The sequence below is a fragment of the Eubalaena glacialis genome, chromosome 1 (genome assembly GCF_028564815.1).
Source record: "Eubalaena glacialis isolate mEubGla1 chromosome 1, mEubGla1.1.hap2.+ XY, whole genome shotgun sequence".
In the NCBI taxonomy this organism is placed as follows: domain Eukaryota; kingdom Metazoa; phylum Chordata; class Mammalia; order Artiodactyla; family Balaenidae; genus Eubalaena; species Eubalaena glacialis.
Window position 1 is genome coordinate 27015549 of NC_083716.1, and position 14765 is coordinate 27030313.

The following is a 14765-nucleotide window of genomic DNA, read 5'->3' on the forward strand; positions in this document are numbered from 1 at the left end:
GCTAACACTTCCAAAACTATGTTGAATGATAGTGGTGAGAGTGGGCAACCTTGTCTTGTTCCTGATCTTAGTGGAAATGGTTTCAGTTTTTCACCATAGAAGACAATGTTGGCTGTGGGTTTGTCATATATGGCCTTTATTATGTTGAGGAAAGTTCCTTCTATGCCTACTTTCTGCAAGGCTTTTATCATAAATGGGTGTTGCATTTTGTCGAAAGCTTTCTCTGCATCTATTGAGATGATCATATGGTTTTTCTCCTTCACTTTGTTAATATGATGTATCACGTTGATTGTTTTGCGTATATTGAAGAATCCTTGCATTCCTGGAATAAACCCCACTTGATCATGGTGTATGATCCTTTTAATGTGCTGTTGGATTCTGTTTGCTAGTATTTTGTTGAGGATTTTTGCATCTATGTTCATCAGTGATATTGGCCTGTAGTTTCCTTTCTTTGTGACATCTTTGTCTGGTTTTGGTATCAGGGTGATGGTGGCCTCGTAGAATGAGTTTGGGAGTGTTCCTCCCTCTGCAATATTTTGGAAGAGTTTGAGAAGGATAGGTGCCAGCTCTTCTCTAAATGTTTGATAGAATTCACCTGTGAAGCCATCTGGTCCTGGGCTTTTGTTTGTTGGAAGATTTTTAATCACAGTTTCAATTTCAGTGCTTGTGATTGGTCTGTTCATATTTTCTATTTCTTCCTGGTTCAGTCTCGGCAGGTTGTGCATTTCTAAGAATCTGTCCATTTCTTCCAGGTTGTCCATTTTATTGGCATAGAGTTGCTTGTAGTAATCTCTCATGATTGTTTGTATTTCTGCAGTGTCAGTGGTTACTTCTCCTTTTTCATTTCTAATTTTATTGATTTGAGTCCTCTCCCTCTTTTTCTTGATGAGTCTGGCTAATGGTTTATCAATTTTGTTTATCTTCTCAAAGAACCAGCTTTTAGTTTTATTGATCTTTGCTATTGTCTCCGTCATTTCTTTTTCATTTATTTCTAATCTGATCTTTATGATTTCTTTCCTTCTGCTAGCTTTGGGGTTTTTTTGTTCTTCTTTCTCTAATTGCTTTAGGTGCAAGGTTAGGTTGTTTATTCGAGATGTTTCCTGTTTCTTGATGTAGGCTTGTATTGCTATAAACTTCCCTCTTAGCACTGCTTTTGCTGCATCCCATAGGTTTTGGGTCGTCGTGTCTCCATTGTCATTTGTTCAAGGTATTTTTTGCTTTCCCCTTTGATTTCTTCAGTGATCACTTCGTTATTAAGTAGTGTATTGTTTAGCCTCCATGTGTTTGTATTTTTTACAGATCTTTTCCTGTAATTGATATCTAGTCTCATAGCGTTGTGGTCAGAATAGATACTTGATACGATTTCAATTTTCTTAAATTTACCAAGGCTTGATTTGTGACCCAAGATATGATCTATCCTGGAGAATGTTCCATGAGCACTTGAGAAAAATGTGTATTCTGTTGTTTTTGGGTGGAATGTCCTATAAATATCTATTAAATCTATCTGGACTATTGTGTGATTTAAAGCTTGTGTTTCCTTATTAATTTTCTCTCTGGATGATCTGTCCATTGGTGTAAGTGAGGTGTTAAAGTTCCCCACTATTATTGTGTTACTGTTGATTTCCTCTTTTATAGCTGTTAGCAGTTACCTTATGTATGGAGGTGCTCCTATGTTGGGTGCATATATATTTATAATTGTTATATCTTCTTCTTGGATTGATCCCTTGATCATTATGTAGTGTCCTTCCTTGTCTCTTGTAACATTCTTTATTTTAAAGACTATTTTATCTGATACGAGTATTGCTACTCCAGCTTTCTTTTGATTTCTATTTGCATGGAATATCTTTTTCCATCCCCTCACTTTCAGTCTGTATGTGTCCCTAGGTCTGAAGTGTGTCTCTTGTAGACAGCATATATATGGGTCTTGTTTTTGTATCCATTCAGCGAGCCTGTGTCTTTTGGTTGGAGCAGTTAATCCATTCATGTTTAAGGTAATTATCGATATGTATGTTCCTATGACCATTTTCTTAATTGTTTTGGCTTTGTTTTTGTAGGTCCTTTTCTTCTCTTGTATTTCCCACTTAGAGAAGTTCCTTTAGCATTTGTTGTAGAGCTGGTTTGGTGGTGCTGAATTCTCTTAGCTTTTGCTTGTCTGTAAAGCTTTTGATTTCTCCGTCGAATCTGAATGAGATCCTTGCCGGGTAGAGTAATCTTGGTTGTAGGTTCTTCCCTTTCATCACTTTGAGTATATCATGCCACTCCCTTCTGGCTTGTAGAGTTTCTGCTGAGAAATCAGCTGTTACCTTTATGTGAGTTCCCTTGTATGTTATTGGTCGTTTTTCCCTTCTTGCTTTCATAATTTTTCCTTGTCTTTAATTTTTTTTTTTTTTTAGAATCTCTATAAAGTTATAATTTAAATACATTTTTTTAAATGTAAAAAGGCATAAAATTTCCTTTATAGACAACTTCTCATTTATCTACCATGTAATGTCAAATGTGCCTGTAATCCCATAAAATAAGTATGATTCTTATGAGAGAACAGAGCCAGATCAAATGCATCATTAGGAAAAAACACGCATACTAGACTATGAATTCTACTGAGGACAAAGGCCATTACTTTTAATACTTTTGAATTCCCCAGTTCCTGATAGGGCTCTCAGAACAGAGTTTCTTGGTTAATGAACAGCAAATTGATTTATTGGTTAAATTAGCAACTATGGAGCTTCCTGACAACAACATAAAATTAGTGGATAATTCACCAGAAACTGGCTTCTAGATTTTCATTTTAATTACTACTTTGAAACAACATAATTTAGTACCAAAGGTTTCAACACCCAATATAATTGCTAGACTGTGAAATCAGCACTATTTATATCTCATCAGCTATACAAAACTCATCAAATCTTCTTTTGAAAATGGCAGTAGAAATCCCAAAGAATAAGGGAGAGACTACTAATTAAAGGTCATGTTTACTAATCTAGCACCATAATTCCATTCTCAGGACCTCCCAAGTGGCTGGAAGGAGGAAGGGAAGAAGCGAGGATGTTGGAAAAGTAAGGGCTGTTCTTAACTTGTGGCCCCATTTGTGCTGTAAGGCAATGCAGGGGCTAGCAAAGAAGAAAATTGCTGAGGCTGGAGATGAAAACAACAGCTTTTGGTTCAGATGGTAAACGAGGCCCTCAAGAACAGGAGAATCAGTTTATCCAGGAGGCAGTGCTGGAGTCGGCCTCATGAACTAGGGGGTTTCTTCTTGGCGTCCAAGTCCTTTTTAATTTCTTCAAGTTTTTTAGCCAGGTTTGGTATGTCATAGTTCTGAGCCAGATACATTCCCACCACGTTGCCAAGAGTAAATCCAAGCAGGAACTGGAGCATAATGTCAGCAAGGAGGACTCATAGGTCAGCTGCAGCTCCGTGGGCCGTCCGACCCTTGTCTTTAATTTTTGTCAGTTTGATTACTATGTGTCTCGGCGTGTTTCTCCTTGGGTTTATCCTGTATGGGACTCTCTGCACTTCCTGGACTTGGGTGGCTATTTCCTTTCCCATGTTAGGGACATTTTTGACTATAATCTCTTCAAATATTTTCTCGCGTCCTTTCTCTCTCTCTTCTCCTTCTGGGACCTCTATAATGCAAATGTTGTTGTGTTTAATGTTGTCCCAAAGGTCTGTTAGGCTGTCTTCATTTCCTTTCATTCTTTTTTCTTTATTCTCTTCCGCAGCAGTGAATTCCACCATTCTATCTTCCAGGTCACTTATCCGTTCTTCTGCCTCAGTTATTCTGCTATTGATTCCTTCTAGTGTATTTTTCATTTCAGTTATCGTATTGTTCATCTCTGTTTGTTTGTTTTTTAATTCTTCTAGGTGCTTGTTCTTTAATTCTTCTAGGTCTTTGTTAAACATTTCTTGCATCTTCTCCATCTTTGCCTCCATTCTTTTTCCGAGGTCCTGGATCATCTTCACTCTCATTATTCTAAATTCTTTTTCTGGAAGGTTGCCTATCTCCACTTCATTTAGTTGTTTTTCTGGGGTTTTTTCTTGTTCCTTCATCTGGTACATAGTCCTCTGCCTTTTCGTTTTGTCTGTCTTTCTGTGAATGTGGTTTTCATTCCACAGGCTGCAGAATTGTTCTTCTTGCTTCTGCTGTCTGCCCTCTGGTGGATGAGGCTATCTAAGAGGCTTGTGCAAGCTTCCTGATGAGAGGGACTGGTGGTGGGTAGAGCTGGGTGTTGCTCTGGTGGGCAGAGCTCAGTAAAACTTTAACCCGCTTCTCTGCTGATGGGTGGAGCTGGGTTCCCTCCCTGTTGGTTGTTTGGCCTGAGGCGACCCAGCACTGGAGCCTACCCAGGCTCTTTGGTTGGGCTAATGGCAGACTCTGGGAGAGCTCACACCAAGGAGTACTTCCCAGAACTTCTGCTGCCAGTGTCCTTGTCCCCACGGTGAGCCACAGCCACCCCCCCTCTGCAGGAGACCCTCCAACACTAGCAGGTAGGTCTGGTTCAGTCTCCTATGGGGTCACTGCTCCTTCCCGAGTCCTGATGCGCACACTACTTTGTGTGTGCCCTCCAAGAGTGGAGTCTCTGTTTCCCCCAGTCCTGTCAAAGTCGTGCAATCAAATCCTGCTAGCCTTCAAAGTCGGATTCTCTAGAAATTCCTCCTCCCATTGCTGGACCCCCAGGTTGGGAAGCCTGACATGGGGCTCAGAACCTTCACTCCAGTGGGCGGACTTCTGTGGTATTATTGTTCTCCAGTTTGTGAGTCACCCACCCAGCAGTTATGGGATTTAATTTTATTGTGATTGCGCCCCTCCTACCGTCTCACTGCGGCTTCTCCTTTGTCTCTGGATGTGGGGTATCTTTTTTGGTGAGTTCCAGTGTCTTCCTGTCGATGACTGTTCAACAGTTAGTTGTGATTCTGGTGCTCTCGCAAGAGGAACTGAGCGCATGTCTTTCTACTCCGCCATCTGCAACCAATCTCCTTTATTTTTTTTAATGAAGTTTTTTTTTGGTTTTTGGTTTTGCTTTTTTTGGCCATGCCGCACAGCTTCCAAGATCTTAATTCCCTGACCAGGGATCAAACCTGTGGCCCCTGCAGTGGAAGCACAGAGTCCTGGACCACGAGGGAAGGGTAGATAATGCATTCACTCACAAAGATGGGAAATAATGGGAGAGGAATACATTTGAATAGTGAGGTGAGAAGGGAGATGAGTTCATTTTGGGTCCTATGAATGCAAGGTGCCAGTGGAACTTCCAGGTCAGAGGATCCAATAACCAGTTGTCTAGAAATCAAGCTGTCAGTAGAGGTTCAAGGTAGAGGGTATCACTGAACTCCTGGTTTTGAATGAAATTGGCCATGGAGTGAAGGCCAAGCAGGGCTTTTCAAAGTGGGGTCCATGGATCATTTATACTGTATCTCCAGCTTGTTAAAAATGAAGTCTCGAGTGATTAATCAAAATGAAGGAGAAGCAGGAGAGAGGAACCAAGATGGCGGAGTAGAAGGACGTGCTCTCACTCCCTCTTCTGAGAACACCAGAATCACAACTAGCTGCTGGACAATCATCGACAGGAAGACACTGGAACTCACCAAAAAAGATACCTCACATCCAAAGACAAAGGAGAAGCCACAATGAGACGGTAGGAGGGGCGCAATCAGAGTAAAATCAAATCCCATAACTGGTGGGTGGGTGACTCACAGACTGGCGAACACTTATACCACAGAAGTCCACCCACTGGAGTGAAGGTTCTGAGCCCCACGTCAGGCTTCCCAACCTGGGGGTCCGGCAACGGGAGGAGGAATTCATACAGAATCAGACTTTGAAGCCTAGTGGGAATTGATTGCAGGACTTTGACAGGACTGGGGGAAACAGAGACCCCACTCTTGGAGGGCACACACAAAATAGTGTGCGCATCGGGACCCAGGGTAAGGAGCAGTGACCCTGGGGGAGACTGAACCAGACCTACCTGCTAGTGTTGGAGGGTCTCCTGCAGAGGCAGAGGGTGGCTCTGTTTCACCGTGGGGACAAGGACACTGGCAGCAGAAGTTCCGGGAAGTACTCCTTGGCGTGAGCCCTCCCAGAGTCTGTCATTAGCCCCACCAAAGAGCCCAGGTAGGCCCCAGTGTTGGGTTGCCTCAGGCAAAACAACCAACAGGGAGGGAACCCAGCCCCACCCATCAACAGTCAAGTGGATTAAAGTTTTACTGAGCTCTGACCGCCACAGCAACAGTCAGTTCTACCCACAACCAGAGCCTCCCATCAAGCCTCTTAGATAGCCTCAACCAACAGAGGGCAGACAGCAGAAGCAAGAAAAACTACAATCCTGCAGCCTGTGGAACAAAAACTACATTCACAGAAAGATAGACAAGATGAAAAGGCAGAGGGCTATATACCAGATGAAGGAACAAGAGAAAACCCCAGAAAAACAACTAAATGAAGTGGAGATAGGCAACCTTCCAGAAAAAGAATTCAGAATAATGATAGTGAAGATGATCCAGGACCTCGGAATAAGAATGGAGGCAAAAATCGAGAAGATGCAAGAAATGATTAACAAAGACCTGGAAGAATTAAAGAACAAACAAACATAGATGACCAATACAATAACTGAAATGAAAACTACACTAGAAGGAATCAATAGCAGAATAACTGAGGCAGGAGAACGGATAAGTGACCTGGAAGACAGAATGGTGGAATTCACTGCTGCGGAACAGACTAAAGAAAAAAGAATGAAAAGAAATGAAGACAGCCTAATAGACCTCTCCTCTGGGACAACATTAAATGCAACAACATTCGCATTATAGGGGTCCCAGAAGGAGAAGAGAGAGAGAAAGGACCCGAGAAAATATTTGAAGAGATTAGAGTCAAAAACTTCCCTAACATGGGAAAGGAAATAGCCACCCAAGTCCAGGAAGCGCAGAGAGTCCCATACAGGATAAACCCAAGGAGAAACACGCCGAGGCACATAGTGATCAAATTGGCAAAAATTAAAGACAAAGAAAAATTATTGAAAGCAGCAAGGGAAAAACGACAAATAACATACAAGGGAACTCCCATAAGGTTAACAGCTGATTTCTCAGCAGAAACTCTACAAGCCAGAAGGGAGTGGCAGGATATACTCAAAGTGATGAAAGGGAAGAACCTACAACCAAGATTACTCTACCCGGCAAGGATCTCATTTAGATTTGATGGAGAAATCAAAAGCTTTACAGACAAGCAAAAGCTAAGAGAATTCAGCACCACCAAACCAGCTCTACAACAAATGCTAAAGGAACTTCTCTAAGTGGGAAATACAAGAGAAGAAAAGGACCTACAAAAACAAACCCAAAACAATTAAGAAAATGGTCATAGGAACATACATATCAATAATTACCTTAAACATGAATGGATTAAATGCTCCAACCAAAAGACACAGGCTTGCTGAATGGATACAAAAACAAGACCCATATATATGCTGTCTACAAGAGACACACTTCAGACCTAGGGACACATACAGACTGAAAGTGAGGGGATGGAAAAAGATATTCCATGCAAATGGAAATCAAAAGAAAGCTGGAGTAGCTATACTCATATCAGATAAAATAGACTTTAAAATAAAGACTGTTACAAGAAACAAGGAAGGACACTACACAATGATCAAGGGATCAATCCAAGAAGAAGATATAACAATTATAAATATATATGCACCCAACATAGGAGCACCTCAATACATAAGGCAACTGCTAACAGCTATAAAAGAGAAAATCGAAAGTAACACAATAATAGTGGGGGACTTTAACACCTCACTTACACCAATGGACAGATCATCCAAAATGAAAATAAATAAGGAAACAGAAGCTTTAAATGACACAATAGACCAGACAGATTTAATTGATATTTATAGGACATTCCATCCAAAAACAGCAGATTACACGTTCTTCTCAAGTGCGCACGGAACATTCTCCAGGATAGATCACATCTTGGGTCACAAATCAAGCCTCAGTAAATTTAAGAAAATTGAAATCATATCAAGCATCTTTTCTGACCACAATGCTATGAGATTAGAAATGAATTACAGGGGAAAAAACGTAAAAAACACAAACACATGGAGGCTAAACAATACGTTACTAAATAACCAAGAGATCACTGAAGAAATCAAAGAGGAAATCAAAAAATACCTAGAGACAAATGACAATGAAAACACGACAACCCAAAACCTATGGGATGCAGCAAAAGCAGTTCTAAGAGGGAAGTTTATAGCTATACAAGCCTATGTAAAGAAACAAGAAAAATCTCAAGTAAACAATCTAACCTTACACCTGAAGAAACTAGAGAAAGAAGAACAAACAAAACCCAAAGTTAGCAGTAGGAAAGAAATCATAAAGATCAGAGCGGAAATAAATGAAATAGAAACAAAGAAAACAATAGCAAAGATCAATAAAACTAAAAGCTGGTTCTTTGAGAAGATAAACAAAATTGATAAACCATTAGGCAGACTCATCAAGAAAAAGAGGGAGAGGACTCAAATCAATAAAATCAGAAATGAAAAAGGAGACGTTACAACAGACACCGCAGAAATACAAAGCATCCTAAGAGACTACTACAAGCAACTCTATGCCAATAAAATGGACAACCTGGAAGAAATGGACAAATTCTTAGAAAGGTATAACCTTCCAAGACTGAACCAGGAAGAAACAGAAAATATGAACAGACCAATCACAAGTAATGAAATTGAAACTGTGATTAAAAATCTTCCACCAAACAAAAGTCCAGGACCAGATGGCTTCACAGGTGAATTCTATCAAACATTTAGAGAGGAGCTAACACCCATCCTTCTCAAACTCTTCCAAAAAATTGCAGAGGAAGGAACACTCCCAAACTCATTCTATGAGGCCACCATCACCCTGATACCAAAACCAGACAAAGATACTACAAAAAAAGAAAATTACAGACCAATATCACTGATGAATATAGATGCAAAAATCCTCAACAAAATACCAGCAAACAGAATCCAACAACACATTAAAAGGATCATACACCACGATCAAGTGGGATTTATCCCAGGGATGCAAGGATTCTTCAGTATACGCAAATCAATCAATGTGATACACCATATTAACAAACTGAAGAATAAAAACCATATGATCATCTCAATAGATGCAGAAAAAGCTTTTGACAAAATTCAACACCCACTTATGATAAAAACTCTCCAGAAAGTGGGCATAGAGGGAACCTACCTCAACATAATAAAGGCCATATACGACAAACCCACAGCAAACATCATTCTCAATGGTGAAAAACTGAAAGCATTTCTTCTAAGATCAGGAACGAGACAAGGATGTCCACTCTCACCACTATTATTCAACATAGTTTTGGAAGTCCTAGCCATGGCAATCAGAGAAGAAAAAGAAATAAAAGGAATACAAATTGGAAAAGAAGAAGTAAAACTGTCACTGTTTGCAGATAACATGATACTATACATAGAGAAACCTAAAACTGCCACCTGAAAACTACTAGAGCTAATTAATGAATTTGGTAAAGTTGCAGGATACAAAATTAATGCACAGAAATCTCTTGCATTCCTATACACTAATGATGAAAAATCTGAAAGAAAAATTATGGAAACACTCCCATTTACCATTGCAACAAAAAGAATAAAATATCTAGGAATAAACCTACCTTGGGAGACAAAAGACCTGTATGCAGAGAACTATAAGACACTGATGAAAGAAATTAAAGATGATACCAACAGATGGAGAGATATACCATGTTCTTGGATTGGAAGAATCAATATTGTGAAAATGACTATACTACCCAAAGCAATCTACAGATTCAATGCAATCCCTATCAAATTACCAATGGCATTTTTTACGGAACTAGAACAAATCATCTTAAAATTTGTATGGAGACACAAAAGACCCCGAATAGCCAAAGCAGTCTTGAGGGAAAAAACGGAGCTGGAGGAATCAGACTCCCTGACTTCAGACTATACTACAAAGCTACAGTAATCAAGACAATATGGTACTGGCACAAAAACAGAAACATAGATCAATGGAACAAGATAGAAAGCCCAGAGATAAACCCACGCACCTATGGTCAACTAATCTATGACAAAGGAGGCAAAGATATACAATGGAGAAAAGACAGTCTCTTCAATAAGTGGTGCTGGGAAAACTGGACAGCTACATGTAAAAGAATGAAATTAGAATACTCCCTAACACCATACACAAAAGTAAACTCAAAATGGATTAGAGAACTAAATGTAAGACTGGACACTATAAAACTCTTAGAGGAAAACATAGGAAGAACACTCTTTGACATAAATCACAGCAAGATCTTTTTTGATCCACCTCCTAGAGTAATGGAAATAAAAACAAAAATAAACAAATGGGACCTAATGAAACTTCAAAGCTTTTGCACAGCAAAGGAAACCATAAACAAGACGAAAAGACAACCCTCAGAATGGGAGAAAATATTTGCAAACGAATCAACGGACAAAGGATTAATCTCCAAAATATATAAACACCTCATTCAGCTCAATATTAAAGAAACAAACAACCCAATCCAAAAATGGGCAGAAGACCTAAATAGACATTTCTCCAAAGAAGACATACAGATGGCCAAGAAGCACATGAAAAGATGCTCAACATCACTAATTATTAGAGAAATGCAGATCAAAACTACAATGAGGTATCACCTCACACCAGTTAGAATGGGCATCATCAGAAAATCTACAAAGAACAAATGCTGGAGAGGGTGTGGAGAAAAGGGAACCCTCTTGCACTGTTGGTGGGAATGTAAATTGATACAGCCACTATGGAGAACAATATGGAGGTTCCTTAAATAACTCAAAATAGAATTACCATATGACCCAGCAATCCCACTACTGGGCATATACCCAGAGAAAACCGTAATTCAAAAAGACACATGCACCCGAATGTTCATTGCAGCACTATTTACAATAGCCAGGTCATGGAAGCAACCTAAATGCCCATCGACAGATGAATGGATAAAAAAGTTGTGGTACATATATACAATGGAATATTACTCAGCCATAAAAAGGAACGAAATTGAGTCATTTGTTGAGATGTGGATGGATCTAGAGACTGTCATACAGAGTGAAGAAAGTCAGAAAGAGAAAAACAAATATCGTATATTAACGCATGTATATGGAACCTAGAAAAATGGTACAGATGAACCGGGTTGCAGGGCAGAAGTTGAGACACAGATGTAGAGAACAAGCGTATGGACACCAAGGGGGGAAAACTGCGGTGGGGTATGGATGGGGTGTGCTGAATTGGGCGATTGGGACTGACATGTATACAGTGATGTGTATAAAACTGATGACTGATTAAAATAAATAAATAAATAAAAAAGACCTCTCGTCTTTTGATGTTCTAAAAAAAAAAAAAAAAAAAAATTTTGCACCCAAGTGACAATGATAATATAACATATTAAAATATGTGGGATGCAGCTAAAGTATTCCTGGAGGGAAATTTATAGTATTGAATGTTTACATTAAAAAAAAGAAGAGCGGGCTTCCCTGGTGGCGCAGTGGTTAAGAATCCACCTTCCAATGCAGGGGACACAGGTTCAAGCCCTGGTCTGGGAAGATCCACATGCCACAGAGCAACTAAGCCCCTGTGCCTGTACTCTAGACCCCGTGAGCCACAACTACGGAGCCTGCGTGCCACAACTACTGAAGCCCGCACACCTAGAGCCAGTGCTCTGCAACAAGAGAAGCCACTGCAATGAGAAGCCCACATACCACGATGAACAGTTGCCTCTGCTCGCCGCAACTAGAGAAAGCCCACACACAGCAACTAAGACCCAGTGCAGCCAAAAATAAATAAATAAAATAAATAAATTTTTAAAAAAAGAAAAAGAAAGGCACCTATTAGAATGGCTAAAATCCAAAATACTGACAACACCAAATGTTGACAAGAATGTGAAGCAACAGGAACTCTCATTCACAGCCAGCAGGAATGCGAAGTGTACAGCCACTTTGGAAGACAGTTTGGCAGTTTATTACAAAACTAAACCTCTTAACCATACAATTCAGCACTCATGCTCCTTGGTATTTACCCAAATGAGTTGATAATTTATGTCCACACAAAAACCTGCACACAAATGTTTACACACTTGAACTTAGCCAAAAGGCCAAGAAGTGACTGCACATAAATGTTTATAGAGCTGTAGTCATAATTACCAAAACTTGGAAACAACCAAGATGTCCTTCAATAAGTGAATAGATAAATAAACAGTGGTACATCCATACAATGGCATATCATTCAGCGATAAAAGAAATGGGCTATCAAGCCATGACAAGACATGGAAGAAACCTGAATGTATTTTACTAAGTGAAAGAAGCCTACTCAAAAGGCTACATACTGTATGATTCAAACTGTTTGACATTCTGGAAAAGGTAAAACTACAGAGACAGTACAAAGATCAGTGTTGCCAGGGGTTGGTAGGAAAGAGGGAAGAATAGACAGAGCACAGTGGATTTTTAGGGCAGTTAAACTACTGTATGATACAACAACGGTGGATATATGTCATTATACAATGGTCAAAACCCACAGAATATACATCAAGCATGAACCCTAATGTAAACTATGGACTCTGAGTGATAATCATGTGTTAATGTAGATCCATTGATTGTAACACATGTACCACTCTGATGTGAGCAAAGAGTTGGGGAGGCTGTGTGTACGTGGGATCAGGGGGTGTATGGGTACTCTCTGTACTTTCTGCTCAGTTTTACTGTGAACCTAAAATTTCCCTAAAGTCTATTGATTAAAAAAACAAAGGTCTAAATCATGGTTTTCTCCTTTATTTTGTTAATTGGTGATTGTATCAAATGGATTTTGAATGTTAAACCAACTTGTGTCTCTTATAAGCAGCATGTAAGTGTTTCGGTTTTTTTTTTTTTTTTTTTTTTTGGCCATGCCACTCAGCATGTGGGATCTTAGTTCCCCAACTAGGGATTGAACCCACACCCCCTGCAGTGGAAGCTCAGAGTCCAAACCACTGGATTGCCAGGGAAGTCCCTGTTTTTTGTTTTCTATATACAGACTGACATTGTTTTTTATTGGAGTGCTTAGATTCTAATTTTTTTTTTTTTAATTTTTATTGGAGTATAGTTGCTGTGGCCCGCAAGCTGTGTGGTAAAGCAAAAAAAAAAAAAAAAAGTATTGAAAAGAAGAAAAGAAATAGAGGTATATTTTTTGAAAGTGGCAAGGGATATTAAGAGTAATTAAAATAAAATGCTCTAAATATAAGCCAGGTTCCAGTTCTCGCCTTACATTTGAAAAATGCTCTAAATATACATTTTGAAAACAAAGTGGAGTCACAGTAAATGAGGTAAAGTATGCATCTGAAAGGAGTTTTTTAATTGAATATTTATTTGAAAAGAAAGGGAGTCCTAGTGTTACATTCTGAATGTTTAACATGTTGAATATGTGACTTAGAGTTCTTTTGATTAGGGGACTGGCAGATTTCCCTCATCAGAGACTGATATATTCATAGGCTTCACCCATCATCCTGTAATGGGTCACATTTATAGTCACGCCCAAATTTCTAAGCTCTGAGATGGTAGTGGAGATATTTATTATTCATAGACTCAGAACAGCTGCCACAGCTCTGCAAGCCATCAGCTTTTGTTTCAACTGGTATTGCTGGTCTGCTGGCTATTGCTCTGCTGGCTGCTGTCACCCTGCTGCCCACAGGCCAATGCCCACATCACTGTCAATTAATCTTAGTGGGGCTCAGGCTGCTGCTGACCTCTTCTTTTTTTTTTTTTTTGAATTTTATTTATTTTTTATACAGCAGGTTCTTATTAGTTATCTATTTCATACACATCAGTGTATACATGTCAATCCCAATCTCCCAATTCATCACACCACCACCACCCCGCCTCCCGCCGCTTTCCCCCCTTGGTGTCCACCTCTTCTTTTCTTCAGTGTCATGGCTGCCTCTGAACTGCCAATCTTTAATTCTCAAAACCCTCTGGACAAAGGCATAATTTCTCTATTACAACCAGAGGGGATTCCCAAAGCAAAGATTTGAGATCCTAAAGACTCAGGATGTCAACTACACTTCAATAAAAAAATAAATTAAAAAAAAAAGACTCAGGGACTTCCCTGGTGGCACAGTGGTTGAGAATCTGCCTGCCAATGCAGGGGACAGGGGTTCAAGCCCTGGTCCGGCAAGATCCCACATGCCGTGGAACAACAAAGCGCATGCGCCACAACTACTGAGCCTGCGCTCTAGAACCCACGTGCCACAACTACTGAAGCCCGTGGGCCTAGAGCCCGTGCTCTGCAACAAGAGAAGCCACCACAATAAGAAGTCCGCACGCTGCAACAAAGAGTAGCCCCCGCTCGCCGCAAATAGGGAAAGCCCGTGCGCAGCAACGAAGACCCAACGCAGCCAAAAGTACATAAATAAATAAATTTATTAAAAAAAAAAAAAGACTCAGGATGTTCCTTGACACTACAGATCCCCCCTTCACCAGAACACACAGGCTCTCTGAGAGGCTGTCAGAAAGTGGTCAGGTTTCCTGACCACCACAAGTCCATGAAGTCTAGAAACACCAGCAAAGAGACATTATACCATCAGGAATTCTTCCACTGGAAAATAATAAATACTATCATCTATGTTTCCAGACTTTGTGGACATCCTGTATACAGACTAGGACCACTATCCTGAACGAAATCCAGTTCTGCTCTACTGTCCAGCCCACTCCAGCAGATTCCAGCAGACAATGTATCTTTCAAGGTTTCCAGTGATTCTGACTTTT

At 40.0% G+C, this 14765-nt stretch overlaps 1 protein-coding gene across 1 annotated transcript; it reads right to left on the bottom strand.

The window, feature by feature from the left end:
• Positions 1-2948: 2948 nt before the first annotated feature.
• Positions 2949-3418, bottom strand: LOC133093839 (short transmembrane mitochondrial protein 1). The gene has a single exon (XM_061193894.1). It carries the CDS (start codon positions 3370-3372, stop codon positions 3229-3231), a length of 144 nt encoding a protein of 47 aa, XP_061049877.1. The 5' UTR covers positions 3373-3418; the 3' UTR covers positions 2949-3228.
• Between the last annotated feature and the right edge of the window lie 11347 nt (positions 3419-14765).